Genomic DNA, 24,865 nt, shown 5'->3' on the forward strand with positions numbered 1-24,865 from the left:
CTAATCTTATGTCACACTCTCTCTTCTTCATTTTCATACCGAAGTATCCAACTGCCTACCAGATAGTTCATTTGGATGTCACAGAGGGCTAATATATACAAAGTTCCACCCCTTGTTCTCCTAGACTTTGCAGGATCAGTTAGGAAGATGCCAGCTCCTCAAGGTAAAAAGGAGAGCAGCTACACTGATGCCCCACTTTGATTAGTAAGACTCATTGATTTTGCCCCCAAAGTTCCTCTTCTAGTGGGGAAGTTTGACTCTCCATGCCTAGTCTTGGGGCTCTAATAGAGTGCCACTCTCTCTTCCACTGCTAGAAATGTCATGCTCCAAAAGGTGGGACTGATGTGCCACTGCCCAGCTTTGGTCCAAAAATAAGGTGAGGTTGACAATGACTATCCTGGGGTACTTGCTATATAGTAATCGAACTATTATTGTATATGGGCTTATAATTGCCGTGTCAGTTTGAAGGACCATCATAAATAACCGTGAACTGGTGGCTTGAAACAAAGGACATTTATTATCTCACATTCTGGGACCAAAAGGTCAAAATCAAGGTGCTGGCGTGGCTGCACTCTCAGCGGTAGTTCTGGGGCAGGATCCTTCCTTGCCTCTTGCAACTTCTGGGAGCTGTCAGCGTTCCTGACCTGGGGCCCATCACTGCAGCCTGGGTCTCTGTGGTCACAACACCTGCTCTTCTGTGTGAAATCTCCCTCTGCCTCTCCTAAGGGGGGTGAAATTGCATTTGGGCCCCACTGATAATCCAGCATGATCTCCTTATCTCAAGATCCTTAACTGTATCTGCAACGGCCCCTTATTTGGTACCATTCACAGGCTCTGGGGTTTGGATGTAGATTTATCTTTTGGGTCCCCTTTCAACCTACTAAAAATGCTTGAATTTACCATCCCCTTTAGTCCTCCCAAATACAAGGCAAACTTAGAACTATCAGGTACTGTTTATACCTGCCCATCTATTGGGCTGTTGTGAAGCTAAAATGAAATTCCATACATGGAAACACTTTGTAAAGTGTAATGTAATATGCACATGCTAGCTACTGTTTTATAATATTTTCAAAACCTCATAATAAGTTTTCATAATTGTGAATACCTCCAGGGGTGATAAAGCACAAGGGTATAGCAGGGCTAACCAGGCATCACTGACCTGTCATTGGCCACTTCCTCTGCCTTCCTCACCTGGACCATTTGTTGTATCTCAGACTTTTATACGTCATGGCACTTTGTCTGAAAAATGTTTCACTCTGTGTCCTCCTGTGGTTACTGTCAAACTCCCACTTTTTTTTTTCAAGATTTTATTTATTTCTTTATTCATGAGAGACACAGGCAGAGGGAGAAGCAGGCTCCCTGCAGGAAACCCAATGCAGGACTCAATCTCAGGATCCCAGGTTGATGACCTGAGGCAACGGCAGACGCTCAACCGCTGAGCCACCCAAGCATCCCTCACACTCCCACTTTAAGTCCTGGCTCAGACGCCACCTATTCTATGAAGTACCTCCTGGACCCACCCTCAGTGTCTTTTCTCTCATCCAACCAGAAAGAATTACACCCTGCTTAGAAATCTCCTATGGCACACAGCACAGCAGTACATCTATAAGCTTGTGCTCATTGGATATTTGTCATCTCCTCTACTCACCTGTGAGTTCCCTAAGTCCAGAACAGGGTCTGTATGTCCTAAGGCCTAGCAGAGGGGTTCATCCATGGGAGTGATGTAGGACTTGACTATAGAATGGACAGAAAATGAGAGAAGGTAGAAATAGGAAGACAGAATCCTAGGAGAGGTGGACACAGAGTTATAGGGAGAAACACTGAGATACTTACCAGGAATGAATACAAAAGGGAGCAGGGGGACATGCTGGCAATAGATGTTTAAAATATTATGATTATAGATTTTTAAGTTATTATTTCTGTTAATGAAGAGGATTTGTTCTACTTTTTAAAAAGACTTTATTTATTTATTTATTCATTTATTTATTTATTTATTTGAGAGAGAGAGAGTACAAATGTGGGGAGGGGCAGAGGAAGAGGGACAAGTAGACTCACCGTTGAGCAGGGAGCCCCACGCAGGGCTTGATCCTAAGACCGCGGCATCATAACCTGAACTGAAGGCAGGTGCTTAACTGACTGAGCCACCCAGGCATCTGAAAGAGGATTAATTCAAATAACATTTTATTTTCAGAAGCTTTGTCAATGGAAATATGAAGCATAGACACTGACCTGACATCTAGTAAGAAAAGTCATTAAACAAAAAATTGTAGAAAGAACTACTGGAAATTGCACATGTAATCATTTTAGTCATCCAAGTGGGTTAGAGTTAGGGAGAAGGAGGTACACCTGGTCTCAGATCCTAGAAGCAGCTAGGCATGGCCCCTCCTGCACCTGATGCCTTCTGGAATAGGATCTCAGCAAAAAGAGGCTGCCAGCTGCCAGCCCCCAGACTGTCCTCAGAAAGGGGAAAGGCCGTAGGCAGGGACATCCAGAGGAGGGACACCCAAGCCATAGTCTGGCTTGTCCATGTGATGGATTGGGAGATGTTACCTGGAAGCTGTGTTGCCAGGGTTTTTTAGGCATATTTGGGCCTTACAGGACATTGATCTGGACGGGGTTAGTATCCTTTGCTTTAGGAAGAAGAGGCTGAAATGATGTGTGGTGTCTATGCAGAGGATCCTTCCTGATCCTTGTAAGAGACATATTCCGAGGTTCAAATCAGGTTAAGTGAAGGTTTCTTTTAAGAGCAGCACTGCCTCCCAATTTCTTCCCACTTACTTGTCCATACTTGGAATTCTCTGAACAAAGAACATTTAATTCTGCCATTGGAACAAAATGCTTGAAAGCATGAAGTGACTCCCACTAAAAGCAGTGGCATCAGAGCATGATGTCATTTCTCACAGAATGGGATCAGGGCGTGGGCCCCCGAAGTGTGTGTAAGCAGAGGTCCCGAGTGTAGCATTCAGGGGCTAGACTTTTGTTAGACTGGGGAAGCTAATGGAGTGAATCTCAACCAGTGAAAAGGCCGTGGGGAGACAGTCATGGATGAGCAGGTCCAGCTGCCAGGCTGCACCCAAGGGCCTGTTAAATCAGAAACAAGACCTGGTTGGGAGATGTGGAGATGAAATAGGAAGAAGTGGGTAGACAGCAAAAATTCAATGTTTGGTCAGGGCCCTATAGGCTGGGCAGTGCATATAGAGTTTAAGACTATTTGGAAATTGTAGACATATTTGAGGAAAGTATTTTCCAGCACTTGTATTTGATGCACAAGCAGGAATGTCACAGGCAATGAGGTGGCTACAGGTATCTAGCAGTGAGGTGCTTTCCCCCAGCCGGCAGTGTTCATACGTGAAAGGGGACCGTTTTAACCCAGGTTGTAGTGAAATGTAAACAGGTTAATGGCCCAGAAAAGAATAATGAGAGAATGACTCAGTTACATTTAAAATCTTTACTCGCAAGAACTTTGGTGGTCCTCTGTGGACAATGGGAGGTTGGGCAGATAAATGCTGCTGTTGTGAGTGTGTGCCTGATGGTTACTTCTCTGTCTTCATCCTCCTGGACCTGGCCAGCATTGCCATAGGCCATCCCTCCCACTTGCTTCCTGGAAACCCCTCCTTCGTGTGGCCTTCCAGTCACACATGCCCCTGGTGTTTCCCTGCCCTTGCTGACTGCTCTTCTTGGTCTCCTCCCCGGACTCCCCTTTTCCCCAGGCTCTTGACATTGGCACGCCAGAGGCTTCGACCTTTGGACTGGTCTCCTCTAGCTATACTCCTCTTATGGATCCCACTCGCTCTCGTAATGTAAATCTCACCTAAGCTACAGAATCATGAGCAATTGTGACGAAAAACACATTAGAGCTGCCCCAGATGAGTTGGAAGGCTTTCCTATAGGACCCTGTTCAGTGACAGAAGAAAAGACACTTCGTGAATTATGAGCCCATTTTTGTAAAACAAGATGGTGAAAACTAAAACCCAATGTCAACATACTTGTATATGTAAGTCTCTAGATTATTGTATCTGCAGTTGTTTAAGCATGGAAAGAAACCAGCACAGTTATTAACGTGGGGGGGGGGGGTTGGGGAGGGGAGTAATGATGAGCTGAGGGAGGAAGGAGAGAAAAGGTGCTTGGGATAAAATGGAATATGTAAACTTTATGTGAAGTTGTTTCATGTGTGTATAGGTTTATCTACTATGATACATGAGAGGTTGGTCACTAAAGTCATAGTGGACATCTTAAGGTGATAGCACCTCAGACTTTTCTGTTTCATATTTTTATGTGTTGTGTGAACTCTTTAAAATAGCCTGTATGAATTCTCAGGAAAAACAATGGACCTATTTTTATTTAGATAATTCACTTGAGCTTTCCTCTTTCCTACAAGAGGCTGCAAATTGGTCTTTATTCCTTTAGACTTTAAATTATTATCAAGAAATATTTTTCTCTTGAAAAGTTATTTTAATTATTATTATTATTATTATTTTAAACATTTTATTTATTTATGAGAGACACAGAGAGAGAGAGAGGCAGACACACTGGCAGAGGGAGAAGCAGGCTCCTTGAGGGAGCCCGATTTGGGACTCGATCCCGGGACTCCAGGATCACGCCCTGGGCGGAAGGCAGACGCTAAACCGCTGAGCCACCCAGGCGTTCCAAATTATTTTAATTATTAAAACAACATATGATGGAACTTTTCTGGTCTGACACATTTCAAACTGTTTTGTCGTACTTTTGACAGGTGATGCCATCTGGGATTCCTATGCCACCACTATGAGGACTGCATTCACGCCCAAGACAGGAGCGGTGCCTGCTCTAATTCGGTAGATCTTGATTTATGTCAGGTTGATGTGCACACCTTAAACTGTTCACCTGTATTCTATTATTCAGAGTCTAAAACCAAGACAAAGAGTAATCAGAGAAGGCTTATGAAAATGCACCCAGGTACAGTGCACAGTGCTTCTCCAAGCACCAGACAGGCTTCCCCTCTTAAGACAGTATCCAGACCTCTGAAAGGAGAACTAAGGAAGGGAACACGTGGATCCTTCACAAAGTTGATGCAGGTCATGCTTTATGATAGAGCCAGTATATGGGTTCACTGAATTGTGCTACCTGAACATGGAGTAGGAATCAAATCCATTATCTGGTATAGAGTAGGCAGGCAATGACAATTGAATAAGTGGCTGAATGAAGAATTGTTAGCACTTCCATCACCAACATTGGTCTTGGAAGCTGGAGGGCCACCAGTACTCACCCTTACCTTCACTGCTCCACTTACTGTTTCCTAAAATGGCTTGCAACAGCTCCATTTCCACCTGAATTGTGAATGTTGAGAATTTCTATCCATCAGCCGCCTCTTTAAACTCATTGGTGGGTGAGGAAGAGTGAGATCAGGAAAGCCCTGTCATCGTTCATTGCATCTGTGGTGGGTGGGAAACTAGCATGGAGAGCCTTCTGCCTGCCTGTGTTTCCTCTGTGAAGTGTTTCCCACAAAGAGAATCTTTTCACCTTAAAAGTTCAAGTTGCTGGGACGCTTGGATGGCTCAGTGGTTGAGCATCTGCCTTCTGCTCAGGGCTGACCCCAGAGTGCCGGGATCGAGTTCTGCATAGGGCTCCCTGCTTCTCTCTTGCCTATGTCTCTTCCATCTGTCTGTCTCTCTGTGCGTTTTCTCATGAATACATAAATAAAAAATCTTTTTAAAAAAAAGTCCAAATTATTGAGAAGCCAAATGTCGTAAGGGCGAGAGCACGGCTAAAGAGTACGGCAGAAGTCGATTTTACCCTCTGCTCCCCTGCTCTACCTGCTATGATCGCTGCTACCTTCAGCAGGTTACAAGCCATCCGTGGCTCAGTTTTATGGTTGGCGAAGTGGGAATGATGATCCCTGCCTTAGGGGTTTTTCTAAGGATGGAATAAAAGCACTAGTACAGTGACTAGCACTAAGAAATTACTCCGAATTTTTCATTAATTTTTTTCTCAGTATATATCTGATAGACTTTCAGAAATGACAAGCCTGCAAGACTCTTGATATCTGAGTTACTGTCTATCCCACTGAGTTACATTATGTCCCCTAACTGGGAGATTTATCATCTGACGGGAATGATCATGCCAGCTTCCCAGTCAGGAACAGTTGTCTCAAGAAGAAACATTTGGGAAAAATTCCAAAAACAAATGGGTCCTAATGGAGTCTAGGTCAGTGGTCTTCAAATTCGCATATTTTTTTAAGTTCACAGAAAAGTTTTCATTGTAAAATAATTGTGAGAGAGAAAATGCATAGCCCATCCTAAAAGATTGACATTTTAAAATGAAACTATGAAGTCAGCAGAAACAAAATATAGCCAATGGGTAATCTAAACACTTTAACAAATTGATAGTTGGTATGATCTTTTTGAAAAATACACACCTTCTTTAATAGGCCATTTATTTCATTCCCTTTGCTTCTTGAACTCTCTTATTCCACTCCACTTCCTCCAAAGAATTTTAATCTGCTGTAATATATTTTGTTTGAAAGCAATTTATTGATCACTCCATTATACTTCATTGAAATTCTTTTAGTATATTAATTGAAATTAATTTTTAAACATGTTACGTGACCCTAAGTATTGAGTTATCACAATTATTTTTAGTACATGATTGCTCAAAGCAATAAATACATTACAAATGTTAATAATTACTAAACACAGAAAGTAAATTTTTTGAAATTGTATCTTAATGAGATAAATGTGACTGTTCTGTTTGAAATTAATTTATGTATCCAGTTTTAAGTGTTATTATTTTTGGAACGAGACTGCATGCAGCATCAATTTTTTTTCTGCTTCTGGTGTTTATTTTTCAATTTATAGATGCTACTGTTGAACAATCTTGTTCACATGAGGAACTGTGAATGAAAGGAGTTAAGTGTGGGATTGTCATTCAAGACTTTGAACTCTTTCTGAGTTATATGCCAAAAATTACAAGGTGATTTTTATGATTGAGCAGCTGACAACTTGGTTGGGTACTCTTTCGATTTTATTGAAAGCAAATAATTAGATGATATGTCATCCAGTTACTGAGTTATTTGCTAACTCATTTTCTGAGAAGTATACTGAAAAGCTACGTCTTAACAAATGACTATTAAATTACATCAGTTACTCTTTCACTTGGAAGAAACTTGTTTAATATTTTTTCCCAGTTTTATTAAGGAATAATTAACGTGCATCACTACATATAAGTTTAAGGCATATGGTATGATGTTTGGTTTACATACATTATGAAATGATTGCCACAATAGATTCAGGTAACATCTATATTCCCTTATAGATACAAATCAAACATTTATTATGCACTTAATGAAAGAGAAAGTTCTACATGCTGAAAATGAATTGGTCTGGCAAGCCAGCATATTACTTCCATGTATTGTTACATATTTTACAATATAAAATAAAATGAGGACTGGCTGTATTAGAGTAAATATTTCATAATATGTTTGGGTTAAAAAATGAGACTTAAGTACCTTATTGAATGATGAATACAAAATCTGAAGGAAAAAAATAACATTTTTATGTACCAGTTTTATCCAGTGAGTCTTTATGAATCTGGTAGTCTTTTTCTGGTCCCAGAAAAGATTCTGGTTGTGTTCAAAAGAATCAGCATTACCACCCTGTACTGCTTTACCTATTCAGAGATGCTTTTCTTTCTAGTGAATGACATGTCCTAGGGATTTTTTTTTTTAAGCTGGAAAAATGTTTAATTTTAAATATGTGGGGGAAAGGGCCATTTTGAAGCACTCTATATTCCCTGTTCTCTTCTCAGATGCTTCTCCCTAAAGGGAGCTGAACATTCTGTAATTGTTAGGAAATGAAAAACTAGACATTGCTCTTAGCTATAGCACTCTACAGCATACCTAAATTCAGGACATCCCACATAGACCACATGCCCTGGTTAGAATATGGCATCCCCCTCCCTCTTACCCACCCCTCCTCACCCTCTCAGACCTCCAAAGGCAAGCAGGAGATAGGGGTATGGAATTCGGATTACAAGGTTCAACTCCTTGGAACCACTAACAAAGTTTCTCTTCATGAGGCAACCTTCTTGACTTCAGAGGCTTATACCCAGAGGTGTCTTGCACTGATGTAAGATCAGATCCTATCATGATGTGCAGAAGGGTGAAAGGTGTGGGATAGAAAACACCTGTGGAGATCTGGAGGTTTGTTCTCAGGCAGAGGCGCATTAAGAAAGAGTACATTGAGGGGTGGAGATCTGAAAATCAATTCCCTTAAAGCGATTTTATTTGTACTGTGTTGCCTTTGGAAAATCTTCATGTCCCTTTGATTACTTTAGCTGAACCTACACATCTGAATGACAAGTAAAATAGTCCATCATCCAGATGTATCCCACTTTCCAGATGTTTGGTTTCTTATAGACAGTACCTGAGTTCAACTCAGCCTTCTTTAAAAAAAAAGCCAGTATGAAATATTTTAGACATACACAAAAGAATATGCAATGAATCCCTAGCTATTATCCAGCTGCAATAATCAACACATGGACACTTTTTATATATATCTTCCACCCAGTCTTCCCGCTGGGTAATGTTGAAGCAAATTCCAGGCATCATATCATTTTAATTCTAAATATTATTTTTATGTGTCTCTAAAAGAAAAGGACTCTTTAAAAATATGCAACAATACTACTGTCTCAGCTAAAAAAGGAATAGTTTCTTAATATCAAATGGTCAGTCAGCAATCAACTTTCCCACTAATGTCTCATAATTAAAAAGAAATAATTAGTCAGATAGAAATTAAATCCAAATAAATTCTACACATTGCACTTGGTCATTATATTTTTTAACCTCATTTAATCTATAGGTTCTCCCCTTTTTTCCCCCTAAGAATTTCTTTCTTGAAACAGATAATTGTTCTGGATTTTTCCGATTTCATTCCCATATATATTTCATTCCCATATATTTCCATATATATTTTATTTTTTATTTATTTATTTTTTTTCCATATATATTTTAAATAATATTTCTCTTTTCCTGTATTTCCTGTAATCTAATATTCCAAATTCATGTGATTCAAGTTGGGTATTTTGACAAAAATATTTAATAGGTTTTGTGTATGTCCATCCAGGGCACATAGTAGCTGGTGGACTCTCTTCTTGGACTGTGAGTAGGAACTGGTGATCATTGCCTGGATGGATGGTTTTATTAGGGCCTTGCAAACCAGTGGTATCTCAGTTCTTATGTATCTTCCTTTTATTAACTGGAATACTTCCATAGAGAGAAACATTTCTTCACCAAGTATTTGATTACATTGAAATACTGTTTATACAGGAGAGTACAAGCTCTTTAAAAAATTAAGTGAATTAATGAACTTCAGATGGTTGTTCTTTTAAATTCCATTTTAGGTCTCCCATATTTTTTGTGAAGAGCCATCCTAAGAGACACAATTGTTTCTTTTCAAGGGAATCTGGAAGTTAAGTGATTTCTGGCATAAAGTCTTAAACTAACCAATCTTAAAAAAAAAAATGTAACAAGAAAACTATTTGACATGTGTACTGCTGTAAGATTTGGTATTTAACCCCTCATTCTGATTTTCACTGTCTTTTCTTATAGCCAAAAAAGTATCAGAAGACTAGGATATACATATTCCCTTAGTGATCCTATTCCCAATCAGACACAGTACAATGATGAGTATGTTTGGAAATCACCTTCTAAAGAAGATTTGATCAAAACAGGGACTTCAAGAAGAACCAGGAGCCACAAATTTCACCCCAGTCAAGTAAGATAATATCTACATATCCATTGAATTTAATACAGTATCAGTAATCCATACAGAATGAGAATTTGAATATGTCCCCAATTCTTTCATCTATACTTATGGTCCTTCTTATACTACTTTTGCCCACCTTTTCACATTTATTTGTAACCACTTCTCCCGTATCCTCCAAAATTTTAAAAAGACTTTTAAAAATTGAAATTAAATTCATGGGGCAAAACATTAGCCATTTTAACATACAGAATTCATTGACAATTAGTACATTCATAATGTTCTGGAACGACCACCTTTATCTCATCCCAAAACATTTTCATCATCCCAAAAGGAAACTCCACACCCATTAAGAAATTACATCCAGCTTTCCTCTTCCTTAGCCTCTGATAATTACCAATCTGCTTTCTAGCTCTATGGATTACCTATTCTGGATATTTTTTTATGAGGAATCATACAATATATGACCTTTCGTGTCTGGCTTCTTCACTTAGTATAATCCTTTCAATGTTCATTCACATTGTAGTATCTATCAGTACTTCATTTCTTTTTATGGCTCCCTTTTATGGTTGAAGAATATTCTATTGTGTGTGTATACCACATTTTGTTCCTTCATTTATCTATTGGTGGACATTTGGGCTGTTTCCAGCTTTTGGCTATATTGTCAATAATGCTGGCGCTCACAAATATTTGTGTTTGGTATTATGTGTTCTCCAGCTACCAGGTCTTTTGTCATTTTGTTTACTCTGTCTGGAATCCCTTCTCCTGTCCACCAAGGAAATTCAGACATTCCTCAAGGTGCAGCTATCTCTAATTCCCTTCTCCTCCAGATGGAAGCAACTAATATTCCCTCTGACTTCCGTATACCCTTCTCCTACCATAGAAAGCAATATTCAGTTATAGTAAAGGGTTTCATTTACTTGGCTACCCCCTTGGTATGGTGCCATGTGGGATGGAGCCACCTGGATGCATTCAGTAGACATTTAAGTGGTAGAATGGGCAGGATTTGGTGACTGAAAAGAAATAAAAGACAGGAAGAGGAAAGAATGAAGGATGGAGTTTCTGTTTTTGACTTGGATGGCTGGGTGTATGCTGCAGCTGTTTGCTGAGCTGGAACATGGGTTAGGACCAGGTTTGGTGTGAAAGGGCATGGGGGAAATGTGAGTTCAGTTAAAGACATGTTGGTTGAAAATATGTCCAACAGGCAGTTGAGTATGTAGGTCTGGAGTTTGTGTGGAAGAGGAGAGCTATAGATGTAGACTTGGGAGTAATTAGAGCATAAACACATACCCGATTTAATTTGGTTCCTCATGCTACCATTTATTTTAATGAGTTTACCTCTTAAATATTTGCCTTAAGATTTTAAAATTATGTAAAGGAGTCAGTTACAATATTATACTATGTATGTGTTATATCCACACATACACACAAAGCATTTATTTTCCATTTAGGTGTTGGTGAAGGCTCTCAGCCAATGAGAGCTCGAGTGGTAGGGCGTCCTGTGCATTCTCAGCCAATGAGTGGTAGCGGGGCAGACTGCCTTGTGCACTTTCAACCAATGAGGGTTACACACCAGGTGGCGGCAGCTCCAGCACCTAAATGCCCTTCCCCTCGACCTGCGTTGAGCGTGTGCTGCCGTGTTTACTCTGCTGCACCCTCTCTACCTGCTACTTATTTGTTTTTGTTGAATGGTTTTGGCTGTGGCTCAGGGCCTGACCTAGGATGAGGCTAGCAAGGTGCGCCTTCTTTGCTAAGAGAGAGGATCTGCCTCTAAAGAACAGTTGTCCTGGGAGTTAAAGTGTAGACTAGTGGTTTGGAGCTCCTTCAAGGAAAGGGTGGTGGGAAACAACGGGCTGGCTGATATATATGGGTGGCAATTGTGATATATCCCAGTGTGGACAGTCAGGTGGAAAATGGGCTGGAGGTGGGTCAGTGTTTAATCAGTGACCACAGGACTCTGCAGCTGCTTCTGTTCACTGGCACCTTTTGCTTGCAAGGCTTACATATATAGGAGGGCCCTCAGAAGACTAGCACTACCAGGGAGAGCATGTAGAGGATAAAGATGTGTGCCTGATGAAGTCCTGGGGAATCCGTAGGTTTGAGGTGTAGGGTGAAGAAGGAAGCAGTAAATGGAGACAAAGGAGCATTCCTAGAGGAAAGCCTGAAGGATGTGGTATCTGAAATGCCTGGGAAAGAGATATAGAGTGATCTATCATCATGTAAATTATCTCTGCTATCCATGGAGTATCCCACCAGAGGTCACTGGTGACTGCAATTCCTGTTCAGGATACTAGAAAAAAAAAAAAAAAACAATTTACCTGGGCCTAGCAGTGTTCTGGGAGGGCAAAACCTTCAGGCAGTGGCTGGTTATCTGTACTACCTTTTTATTTACTTGTTTAAGCAGCCAATATTTATTGAGTGCCCAGCATGTGCCAGGCCCTCTTCTGAGCCTGGGGATGTAGCAGTGAACAAAACAGGAAAAAACCCTTATCTTTGTGGAGCTTACACGTTTGTAGGGGGAGACAGACAACTGATAATAAATAAAACACACAGGCAAACTTTAATGTGCCATAAAAGGTTAGAAAGTGTTAGTTTTATGGGGGAAAAATGATCAGGGAAAGGGGGATCCAGAGTGGAGTGGATGGGGTAAGGGTCTGCAATTTTATGTGGGATAATTTAGGGAGGAGTCATTTAGATGGTGACCTTCAAACTAAGATTTGAAGGAGGCGAGAGAGAAAGCCATGCTGATATTTCTGGTGAGAACTTCTCATCCTTTCAAAGGCAAAGCCTTTAGGCAGAAGTGTGTCCTATGTTTAAGGAATTGCAAGGAAGTTCTGGTAGCTGGAGTTCAGTGAGAAGGAGGAGGAGGTGAGAACAGAAAACAAAGAGGAGGAGGGTTGGGAGGGGGTGAGGGATAGATGTGTGCCGAAGTGGGGGGAATAAATCATGTAGAGCACTATAGGCCATTGTATGGACTGTGACTATTATTTTGAAAGATATGAGGAGCCACTGCAGGATTTTGAGAAGAGGGGTTGCATGATTATGCTTTAACAGGATCGCTCTGGTCAGGAGTAGAGTATAAGAGAGTAGAGGTGGAAGGCGAGATACTGGTTAGGAAGCTATTGCAATAGTACAGGAGATAAACACTGATGGCTCAGACTAGGGTGGTAGGCATGGTTGGGAGAAATGGTCGGATTCTAAATATATTTTATAGGTAAATAAGATTTTCTGATGTAAAAAATGTGAGATGGGGAGCAGAGAGATGGGCCAAGAATGACTCCAGGGATTTAGGTCTAAACAGTGGTAAGGATAGAGTGGTCATTAACGAAATGTAGAATATTTAAGACTGAAGAGGACACTCAGGAGTTCAGGTGTGGGAATGTGAAGTTAGAGGTGTCTTGGTAAAATTCCAACAGGAGATCTACAGGAGGACATTGGATATAGGGATCTGAGTTGAGGGAGACGTCTAAGCCGAAGATGTATAGGAGTTATTCATGTATTCGAAATAAAATGAGACTGGATGAGGTCATCAAGCTAGAAAACAGAGGAGGTTCAAGGAATGAACCTTGGGGCACTTAACTATTAAGAGGCCAGTGGAAGAAGTAGCAAAATGGACTGAGAAGGGGCAGTCAGTTGTAAAGGAGAAAATCTAACTGAGTGTGTTGTACTGGAAGCTAAGTGAAGAAAATGAAGAGAAAGGACTGACCATTGTGTGAAATGCTGCTAGGTTTAAGAAGATGAGGATAGATTGGCCATTGGCTTTAGCAGAATGGAGGTCATTGGTTGCCTTGGAAAGAGCTGTTGTGGTGGAAGAATGCTTGATTAGTGTGAGATGGAGGGCTTCTTGGAGAACTGGCTAAATTCCAGATCTGGGGTGGGAAATGTGCAAAATGAGTCTGGAACATCTTGTCATGCCACAGAGCAAAATATCCATAAAAAAACTACTAGAGTTATAATGAAATTTTGCTCACAGGCCAAAAAGAATTTGAGGGTATTTTTTTAAAGATTTTATTTATTTATTCATGAGAGACAGGGAGAGAGAGAGAGAGGCAGAGACACAGGCAGAGGGAGAAGCAGGCTCCATGCAGGGAGCCCGACGTGGGACTCGATCCCAGGTCTTCAGGATCATGCCCTGGGCTAAAGGTGGTGCTAAACCGCTGAGTCACCCGGGCTGCCCAGAATTTGAGTTTCTATAAGGATAATATATGCAATAGATTGAAGTACATCAAACATGCTTAAATCTGTGAGTTCTGTTAAAAAATTGGGGACACTTTCAGAGGATAAGAAACCAATTCATTATCTTAAAAACTGACAATGGGGAAAAGATCAAGCTTTTATCCCTTGCCTTTTATGAACTATGCCACTGGTAAACTAAATGATAGATGAGGGAAAATGTGTCTTTATAAACACATTTGTGTGTAAACTAAATGATAGATGAGGGAAAATGTGTCTTTATAAACATATTCTAGCAAATAAATGAAAAAAAGTTGGAATATCACCCCTTTGCATCTATTAATCTAGGCATTAAGCATTAACAGCTGGTAACAGCACACAAAGAGAAACAGCTGTATGTTATAATCCTCCTTGCCAAATAGTCTTGCCAGACGGATGTATTCTGAGTGTAAGTCAGTCTCCGGATCTAGTTGTCAATTGCAGGAAATACAGGGAATAGAGAAACTTGCTAAACTACACAATGAGTATGCATTCCACAAAATCCAGAGTGTGGGAACCTCTACACATTGAATGTCTTGGTTTCTTCAATAGAGGGATTTAAAGGGAAAGAAGAGGATGGAGAGGGACCCTGAAGATTAAAGACACTTAAAAGACACATTTTGGGGACAAGGAATATATGTAACTATTTTGGGGAATTTCAATATAAAGGCAAATTGAGACATATCTTAATAATTAGAGGGGAAAGTAGGGTGAAGAGGGAGTTTTCTTTTTAAGAGAAGTGAAGGCAAGCTTGGATATTGACGGCCATGATCCCAAAGAGAGGGAGAAATTGAAGTTGTAAGAGAGAAGTGAAAATTGTAGGGGTCATGTGCCAGAGTAGACTAAATGTGTGGCCTGTGGCACACCAGGGCCCATGGGCCCTGCTAGGAGCACCTGCTGCTCCACTCCCATCACAGCATAAGGGAGTGTGGGTATGGTAGCTGGTGGCATGGTGGGTTGTGTGTGTGTGGAGGTTCTCATCAGATGGCTTCAATTTTCTCAGGGAAATAGGAAATAAGGTCATGAGAGAGTGAAAAGATGGAGAGAGATGCTGGAGGTTTCAAGCGTCATAATCATAACATTTCTTTGCAGGAGAGAGGACCTGCCCTCCTGCCTCCTATAGGCTGATTCTGAGGCCTTTCCATGGGAGGCAGGGTATCTCTTGAAGCCTGGGGCTCTGAGGGGAAGCAGTGGCTGTCTGCTTCTTGGGCACTTACAGCTAGAGCTAGCACTCACATGGGTCTTCTCTGGTTTCAGCTGGAGATTTCTGGTTGCAGGTATAACTCTTTGGACTTTGCAATCACTTTTTCTTGTCTCCATAAGAAAAATCAAAGAAATTATGAAGTACCTGTGTTACAGCTGGGTAAACTGATGGCTCCTGTTGGTATTCCAACAGTGTATGGCTCCTGTATACACTGCAGTGTGATATCTGGATGTAAAGGATACAGAAGAATATGTACACACAAGCACACATACTCTTCATTGCATTAGGTGAACCCATATGGATTTTCCTGAAAATTGTGTCTGTATTGATAGGACCTCTTTCTCTGGACACTACCTCAAGGTCAATCAGCAGCATCAATAAAGAGCTACCTCCCTTGGAAAATCGCTGCTACAGAAGAAGAGGTTAAGAAGGCAATATCAAATCAGTTTATTTCCAATACTAGAAGAGACTTTGTGGACAGAGCAAAAGGTAAATGTGTTCATATTTCTCCTTTCTCTGGTTATATGTTGTGCACTGGAGTTGTAGTGGTGAACAGCACAGATTCAGTCTCTTCCATCAGGGAACTCACAGTATAGACTCAGAAAAAGGCAATTTAGCAAACAAAAATAGTCAAGTATAAAAAGGTGCAGCGTGTGGGTAATGCTGTGGGTGCGCACAGAAGAACATGTAACCTAAAGTGAGGGGAAGGACCAGGAAAGGCTTCCTGGGTATGAAGAATGAATATAAAAGAGCCTGGCAAAGATGAAGAGTTAAAGTTAAACATGCTGTTTCCAATTATTGCTATTTTAAAAAATTAAAACTTTCATTAAACGAATGCATGCATACACAGAAATCAAATAAAGGCTTATTTCAAAATAACAGCAGTTCTTTAACCCTACTCCCCACTAGCAGTCAATTCAATCCTTTCATCTGTTTCTTATGTAATCCTCCATATTTTAAAATAATATGCATATAACTACTACTTTTGATTCATCAATTTTAGGTATTATTATTGATTTCCTATTATGGTGGTTGAGGATTTGGCTCTCCTGAAACTCTTTCTTATACCCCTTCCATCCATTCACTCAATAATTATATTACAATTTCTGTTCAATTCAGTTGCTAATGTTTATATTGTGATGATATGATTATGTAAATATTCACTGCTGAGCCAGGTGGTATTTTATGATTGTTTCCTTTTCTTTTCTTTTCCTTTCCTTTTCTTTTTTTTTTTTTGTTTTGTACTTATCAGAGTTAATAATTGACTTTGTTTCACATCCTTAGTTTTTGATGTACCTGTCACTAATCTTTTCCAAATACTTTGTCACATACTTACCAAGATTTTTTTCAAAACACAGTTTCAAACACTCTACCACTTCTAGTATTTTTCCCAGAGATGTTTCTGACACCCTCCATCATTATCCTCTAATCTAGACTAGTTATTCTGTGGGTTTGCAGCCCAACCGTGCCCTGGGACTTCCTTTCTTATCATTCTGGGAATTGCTTTGGCCTCTGCCTGCATTGGATCTTGTTTCCTCTTCCTCAGTTTTGCTGAAGCCCATCTCCAGCAGTTTCCTAAGCAAGAGTGCACAGGAAGAACTTTTCTGAGTGTATTCTTCCCAATTTGGAAATGTCCTTCTTAATTCCTTACACTTGTCTGATAGTTTGGCTGGATATAAAATTCTAGGATGATAATCACTTCCCCTCAGAATGCATTCCTCCCAATGTCTTCTAGCATCCAGAATTTCTTTGTAGAAAACTGATGCCATTTTGATTCCTGACCCTTTTGTATTTTATTCTTCTGGAAGCTCTTAAGATCCTTTCTTTATTCCTGACATTCCAAATTTCACAATTGTATACATTAGTAATAATCTTTTGTCTTTGATTATGCTGGATAATCAGGAGCTATAGAGGCTAGAGTCATGTCCTTCAATTCTTGGCATTGTTTCCTGCATAGTCCTTTCTTACTTTTCTCCCATTTCTTTTCTCTATTCTCTTCTAGGACTCCTAGATTAGTTGGATTGGCCCTCCAATTTTCTTACCTTTTCTCTGCTAGTATCTTTCTCTTTATATTTTTGTTCTGCTAACTTGAAAAATTCTTTACCTTTTAATGTAGATCTTCTATTGAATTTTAATTTCCAAGCTCTTGTTCCTCCTCTTGCCAATTTTTTGTTTGCAGAATAAAATTAATAAGTTTACTTACTGCAATATATAGACTCCTGCCTTCAACATGATTATTTTTTAAAAGTCTTCTGTTCTTGTTTTATACATGTAGTAATTCTCTTACAAAATTTAGTATATTTATGATAGACCTAATCTTCAACATTTTCATCTATTGTGTTGTCTCCATTTTCTTTGAGAGTTTTAATGGTCTAATGAAAATTTGATCTTCTATTCATATTTACAAGATAGTAGAGACAGATTTACTATGATGCTAATAAAATTGTCTCATTCCACAGACTCTTCTTTTTCTTGAAGTGAGTGTATGCAAAATATTAATCTCTAAGTTTCACAAACTTACAAGGGAGATACTAAAATACTATTGGAAACTACATACAGAGATGGGGCTTGTTAGCTGGTGCTTGATTTAGGTGGTTAGGTCATAAGCTCTCTTTTTGTTAGGAAACCCCTAAATGCTTCTATTTATAGGTCAGTTTCTCCAGGGAGATAAACATTTGGCTATTGGCATTTTGAGAGCAGGATAAGGGAGGAAACTGGGATCTTCCTGCTTGCTGTGCAAATTCTCACTGAACCCCTCTCTTTTTTTTGTTCAGCATCACACTATGCCCACATTTCACTCTGCCTCATGTGCTGGCATCCAGAGCTTCTTTGGTACAGTTTTGTACCTAATACACTTCTGGTTAAGAAAGGACAATCAAATAACTGCATAAGCTTAAGAAGATGGTGCAGAAACTCTATCCACTCTGTATATAAGCTTTCACCCAAGCCTCTTGTTTTCAGTCTGAGCTACAGTACTTACCTTTTCCAGTACCTGTTACAGAAACTTATTGGGGTTCTATTGTGTATAATAGCTCACGGTTTTGTTATCCCTTTTGACAGTCATTTCGTTTTAGCTTCCTCTATTTTGCTAATTCAGTTGGCACATCTGTATTTGATTTCCATCTTCTAAAAATGTGTTAACTTCTAATCTATCATTTTAGTGGAGTTTGGGGAAGGAGTAGTCAAATATGATATAGATGATCTTTTATGAATCTAAACTGGATCATATTATTCTATTGCTTTATTTCACTGGGTTTGCATTGCAGTTTGAATCCAAGTTTCAGTTTTTCAGTTCTTTCTCTTTGTTCATCACATCCTGCAAGGCTGGCCTGGACTTTGCTTCCCTCCTAACTGTTCCTTCTCCCTCTCATTCACCAGGCTCCAGCCACATGGCCTTTTAAAAATTCCTGTAAGATGCTAATTTTCCCCCACCTTCAGCCAGTGTGCAGGCTGTCCCCTTTGCCTGCATTGCTCTTCTCCAAGCTTCTTCTGTGATTTGGCTGTGTCATCTATAGACTCCAGCTTAAATGTCACCTTGCCTGTGAGAGCTTTTCTTACTATTTTGTCTAAAGAGCTGTGCCATCACCTCATTCTAGTACCTTGCATTTTCCAGTCATTTGTTTACTGAGTCTTGTTTTTTGTTGTTTTTGTTTTGCTCCTCCTCCACTCTTCAGCGGGTTCCCCAAATGCCTTTGTTTGGCTCAGAATCTAGCTCAGTATATAGAGTCTAATCTTGCTGTATAGGAGATGCTCTGTAAATATTTGCTGAATGATGGAAAAAAATATATGGGAAGTGCACTTTCTGAAGTTAGATGAGTATAGAATCAAAAGACCTCCATACTTCAGATAAACATTAAGGGTGATGGGAAGACATTTGAAATGTCAGCATTCTTAAAAGATGTCTTCAAGCTTCTAATCAAAGTCCTTTCAATGTGCACAAATTACCATTTCCCCATGTGTAGATAAATACCCAAGACCTGCCAAAAGTCTCTCCTAAATCTTTTAGCTCCATCTGCTTCTCTTCCTCCCCAAAGCCACTGCTATCATGTCTCCTCCTTAGATGACCTCTAATCCAGCTCCTTTTTCCACTTTTGTTGCCTCCAACCCACAGCCCATACTATAGTCATTGCAAGTTTCCAGATGTGCAAAATGATGTCACCTTCCAGATGAAAACCCTTCAGTGACTCCCTATTGTCCACAGGATAGAAGCTAAATGCTGCAATGTGAGCCTGTACAATCTGGTCCCTTCCCACTGTACCAGCATTCTCCCTCACCACTCTCCACGCTCTCTGTGACACCGACTGCCTTCCTTCCTCAGACTCACCATGCCCCCAGCAGCCTTGTGCCTTTTGCACACATTGCTTCCTTCCTGTGGAACACCTGTCCCTCCCTTCTTTTAGCCTATGTCTATCCATTAACTTCATTTCTCTCCTGGGAGTCTTCTCTGATCCCCCAGTTTGGATTGGTGGCCCTTTCATATGTTTTTATAGATCTTATTCTTATCTCTTTTGCAGTGTTTATCACCTAATATTGTAATTCTCATTTTTTCTATCTGTTTCTCTAAAGCTTTAAGCTTCTGAAATGCAGAGGCCATATCTTATCTTTGTATCTTCATTATTGTAGTAAGGCAAATGAGTGAAAAGCACTAAAAGGTATTTGTTTTCACATTCAGGCTTGGAGAATTTGGCTCTGATGAATTGGAACAGCAGACAAAGACAGCAGAACTAGTTCTCAGTAGTCCCAGTGGTTTTGAATAGTCCTTGCTGCAGATATACTTTTGAATTGGGTCTTTCTGCAAATGCCATACTAATCTTCAATGGGCCAGTTTCTCTCTTTGGGCTATAGCTACATTAGTGTAGTATCTCTGTTATCAAGAGGAAAAGAAACAGTGGGAACTGAGCTCCTGAGGAACAGGGATGGCTCCCTGGGAGGAGTCCAGGGCCTGGAGGTGTGATTACTATTGGGTCTGGTTAGCTCTGAGTCATGGTTATCCACCTGTCCAAACTTCGATACCACTATGGGGACTTCAGGGGTTGTTGGGTCCCTTTGTATAAAGAATTTCTCTTCTTAATAATGCTGAAGAAACTCATTAACATGAAATTTTATAAAGGCAATAAACGCATTAGTTGAGAAGAACTACAGATTACTGTAAGCATATATCACGTAGTCACTAGCATGTGGTTCAGATTGTTTCTGATTTTTTTCTTAAATTCCCTCATTAATTTAATAAACATTTAATGAAGTCTGTTACTGTGATAAGTGCTAAGGTATCAATGAAGAGTAAGGCTTAATCTTTATCTTCAAAGGAACTCAGTAGGTCTAGGCCCCGATTTTTGCCTTTTCTGGGTCTTCATCCCCAAATGCTCCACTGTACTGATTCATTATGGTCTATGTGAACTAGCCCCTCAGGACCCTTTGCCAACTGGTTCCTCACCTCTCCTGCTTTACCCTCAGCTATTTCTCCCTGCCCTGCATACCTTATACTTCTGCCAGCCAGACCATACTTCACAAACACACTATGTACCTTTTGCTTTAGTGTTGACTCATCATCAAAGCATATCCTTTTAATTCTTGTCTTTCCTTCCCTTCCCCTCACTGAGCTCATTGTACACTTTCTGGGCTTCTATAGCACCTATCAAAGCCTCTGAGGGAGTGATTCTTAAGCACATAGGAAGTTTGTTCACAGTTTAAGTGCCTCAGCCCTACTTCTAGATATTCTCAATGTCTGGGATGAGGTTCAGCAAATATGGTTTGGAAAAACCTTCCCAGGTAAGTCTGATGTATTATCTCCTTATGAGTACCATGGTTCCAAGTACAAGACATCATATTCCATGTCTGTTTCTCCTGTGTATATCTTTCTAATCACACTAGTTTGAGGTTGTCTCAAGGCAGAACAGTGACTACATTATTTTTAATTTTGGCACAGAGCACAATTAGGAACTGAAGACATTTGCTAATGAGTGGTAGCTCTAGGGAAGAAGGATAAGCATATGTAGCACGTACTTCAACAGGAATTTGTTTTCTTCCTATAAAGCTATTAGTAATGTACAAAAAGCCAAGTTATAGATGGTGCTTACCAGGAACAATACCGGATGATTTTCCAAAATATCTTTTTTTTTTTTTTTAAATCTTAAGAGATGTCCTAATTTTAAGCCACAGAGTTGCCTCTTCTCTATAACCTTGTCTTCTCCTTGGGCAGTTTATGAGGTCATTATAAGGCCCTTTGAGTACCCACGTCCTCTTTTCCTGAGTCATCTAAATAAAGAGGCAGCATATAGTGAAACTTTCTCTCACTGTGCTGGTCTAGACAGAGATCATCTTTTAAAAATCAATATTAAAATGCTCTTGGATGCCAGTGGATGATGTCACATATTGTTTGATACATATCTGAATTTATTTTGAAAAGACCTATTGAAAAATGAATTCAGAACAAGATTCGAGTTTAGTTTTAATAGTAATTGGCACTATTTGGATACTGTGCATGATATCCATGGTCTTAACATTTTTGTTCTGAATAAAGTTGGTGTTACATAATGTGCCTCTGAACCAACACTTAGTAGCAAGAATTAAGGATGAAGTCATTCTAAGGGAGATGGCATGTGACTCCTCTATAATCTGGTAGTGCTTGTGGAACCTGACATTTAGTGCTTCATAGCTATTTAATGATTTTTTGTTTAATTAATATTTGTTAGCAGAGTGATTTCAAAGAAATGATAGTGCTATTGTCCACCAATGAGGACAATGCTACTTACCCCTTCATCGGTAAGGGATAAGCTTCAAGTGGTTCTTTTCCAGGTAATGGGAATGATATGTACTGCCCATCTGGGGCTACCAGATTTAACAAACATAAAACATAGGATGATCTGTTAAATTTGACTAAAGATATAGAGTAGATAAACAATGAGCACTTATATACACTTAAACTAAGAAATTATTCATTATTTATCTGAAATTCAAATTTAACTGGTATCTTATGTTTTATATGTCAACCCTGGCCTTACCTAAAAATCTCTCACTCTGCTCCCCACCTCTGTCCTAGGTAGTAGGCAGGCCTACTGGAATGAGGAATGCCTCTGTGTCTACCCAGCAGAGCAAAACAGTACTCCAAACTGACATACAATATCTTCATTAGAAGCTGCTTTTAATCATTGGAGCATATACTTCCTGTGCCTGATAAAGCAGAAAATTATTTCTTGGTTGAAATATCCATAAAAACTACATTGATTGTACTTCTTAACACAAGAAGAGCAGGTTTAGTGTGATAAATTGGATTCTACTGCCAGAAGCAAAATGGAATGAAAGTACGATGCTATTTTAAATAGCTTACAAGAACTTTTGCATTTGTACCCCCACCCCAGCTCAGAAGATTAAGGAAAGTTCTCAGGTGCCTCTGGAACGGAAAAAGTTACTTCCTCGACCTGCAGACACTGAATTTCGAAGGAATTACCAAGTTCCAGCTAAAATTCCTGAGCTACGGGATTTTAGTTTCAAATACGGATGCTACTCAAGCCTACCAGTTGCTTCTCAGGGTCTAGGTAAGTACACCTGTAGCTTTTAAAGTGATACCATAGATTCTGTCCTTGTTCTAAGATTCTTTGGCGCACAGGGCCCTTGCAGGTAATCTTGGTAACAATCATGAAGAATGCCAGTGATCCCTGCATCCCTGCAAGGAATCAAAACTATGCCTAGCTTCAAACCCAGGGAATGAGTAAGTCTTTGAAAAGAACTGATTGTTTATGCTTATGAAATGAATACCTGCTCTTTCTGAGGGTGGGGTCAGGGAGGAGCAGTTGTTGGGATTAGAAGATGCTTCCCCCTTATAAAACAAAAAGGAAGGATTTAGTTGTTATAAATTGACCAAAAAAGAGACTGGGTAGGACTCAAAGTAGAGTTGTCAATTATCCACTGGAGCTTAACCGCATGGTAAGCATCTTTAGATTTGACAACCATTCTATTCAAGTGTTCTTTTATGATCCTGATTCCTGTTGCTTTCACAGAAAGGTTTTTAAAAGTTTCGTGATCAAGCCACCTTGAAGCTACTGGTCAAGAATATAATTTAGGGGGATCCTTGGGTGGCGCAGCAGTTTAGCGCCTGCCTTTGGCCCAGGGCGCGATCCTGGAGGCCCGGGATCCAATCCCACGTCGGGCTCCCGGTGCATGGAGCCTGCTTCTCCCTCTGCCTGTGTCTCTGCCTCTCTCTCTCTCTCTGTGTGTGACTATCATAAATAAATAAAAATTAAAAAAAAAAAGAATATAATTTAGTATCAGTCTGGGATTAGTGATAGATTCCTGGCAAGGAGTTGGAATCGAGTAGTGCTGTAGTGAAACAAACAAACAAACCACAGGATAGAAGCTTAGCATCTAGAGGTTAGAAGACAGTCTAGAAGTTACCTCATCTAGACCCTCACACGATGTGGGAATCCCCTCTATCCCATCCCCTTTGCTAAGGGATGATGTCATCACTCTTTGGGGCAGTGCATTACCCCAAGGCAGCTTTTTCATTCTTAGATATTGTTTGAAAGTTCCCAACAGCTAGAACCTTCCTTGCTAAACTTTGTCTTTGGTTCTACTTCTTCCTACAGAGGTTAACTAATATAAATTATTCTTACTATATACAAAAATTTTACTATATACTTTCCATATTCTCTACTTAATGCATTTCCAGACCTTATAATAACACTATTCTCAGGACGTAGCATCAAAATCCCCTCGTCAGCCTGCTTCTTCCCACTGGCCAGTGGTCCCTGTAAAGGAGACACCTGGGGCTGAAAGTAGTATTTAAGATGTCCTTAAGATTTACAAAGTTTGGGCATGTTTTGGAAATTAGGTTCTCACATCATATTTTCATTGCTTTTTTTGGTCATGATAATTCCATCACTATCAGAACCCACATTAAATGAACAATACTCAGAATCAGACATAAATGATTTTGGTTTTCTTGCACCTGATACTTCTATTAGCCTGAAAATGTAATAAGTGCTGGCTGGACATATCATCACTGCTCATCTGAACACATCTGGATCCCTAAGGGACTGCTCTTAGTGTGTGAGCCCACGTCTGCACAAGAGATTGCACAAAAGGGAAAGAAGCTTCTATGAAGGCATTTGTTTACTAAGGAGATAGTGACTGCTACCATCCCAACATGCTGACCTGTAGAAGAGTCAATTTCAGGGAGAACTTTTCTGAAAATGGTAGTCAAACCTGAGTTTCTGGCCATCAACCCCAACCACCCCCACTGCTAGCAACTACAGTCCTGAGTCCCAGAAGCTCTGCATAGCTCGAATCATAGGAGGAGTCACTCCTACAGTGCCTCACTTTCTAGTACCTTCAGGATCCTGACTAAGCTCCAAGTTGGGCTCAGGGTTGGGGGCTTGTTGGGGGCTTGTTTGACAAAGGACAGGAATTCTTTGCTCAGCAAGAGCCTCCATGTCTTTCCTTCTCTTCTGTCCCTCCTAGTCCCTTCCGTGCTGTTCAGCCACATGAGGAATCAAGAGCGTACAAAGAAGCAGACTATTTACCAAAGTGATTACGGGAAAGCCTACCTGGATTTCTTAATGATTTTAAACTCATTTACTCCTTCTCAAGTCACAGAGTACCTTCAGAATGTTTCCTACAAAGGTAAGAGGAGGCTTTGAGACACTATTGAATGAATTTACAGATCGCAACACATTGCTTTATGCCAAATAGAAAATGTTCCAACTTTTAGCCACTG

The 24,865-nt window shown here is 40.1% G+C and overlaps 1 protein-coding gene across 1 annotated transcript in view; it reads left to right on the top strand.

Moving 5' to 3' along the window:
- Positions 1-24,865, top strand: part of TEX26 (testis expressed 26) — a 31,299-nt gene that overhangs the window by 1,239 nt on the left and 5,195 nt on the right. Inside the window, exons 2-6 of the mRNA XM_041767444.1 lie at positions 4,733-4,814; positions 9,584-9,749; positions 15,486-15,642; positions 22,512-22,688; positions 24,610-24,771. Of these exons, the coding sequence (XP_041623378.1) occupies positions 4,733-4,814; positions 9,584-9,749; positions 15,486-15,642; positions 22,512-22,688; positions 24,610-24,771 (744 nt within the window). The remainder of the gene's footprint in view (positions 1-4,732; positions 4,815-9,583; positions 9,750-15,485; positions 15,643-22,511; positions 22,689-24,609; positions 24,772-24,865) is intronic.

This window comes from Vulpes lagopus, chromosome 8, assembly GCF_018345385.1.
Source record: "Vulpes lagopus strain Blue_001 chromosome 8, ASM1834538v1, whole genome shotgun sequence".
In the NCBI taxonomy this organism is placed as follows: Eukaryota; Metazoa; Chordata; class Mammalia; order Carnivora; family Canidae; genus Vulpes; species Vulpes lagopus.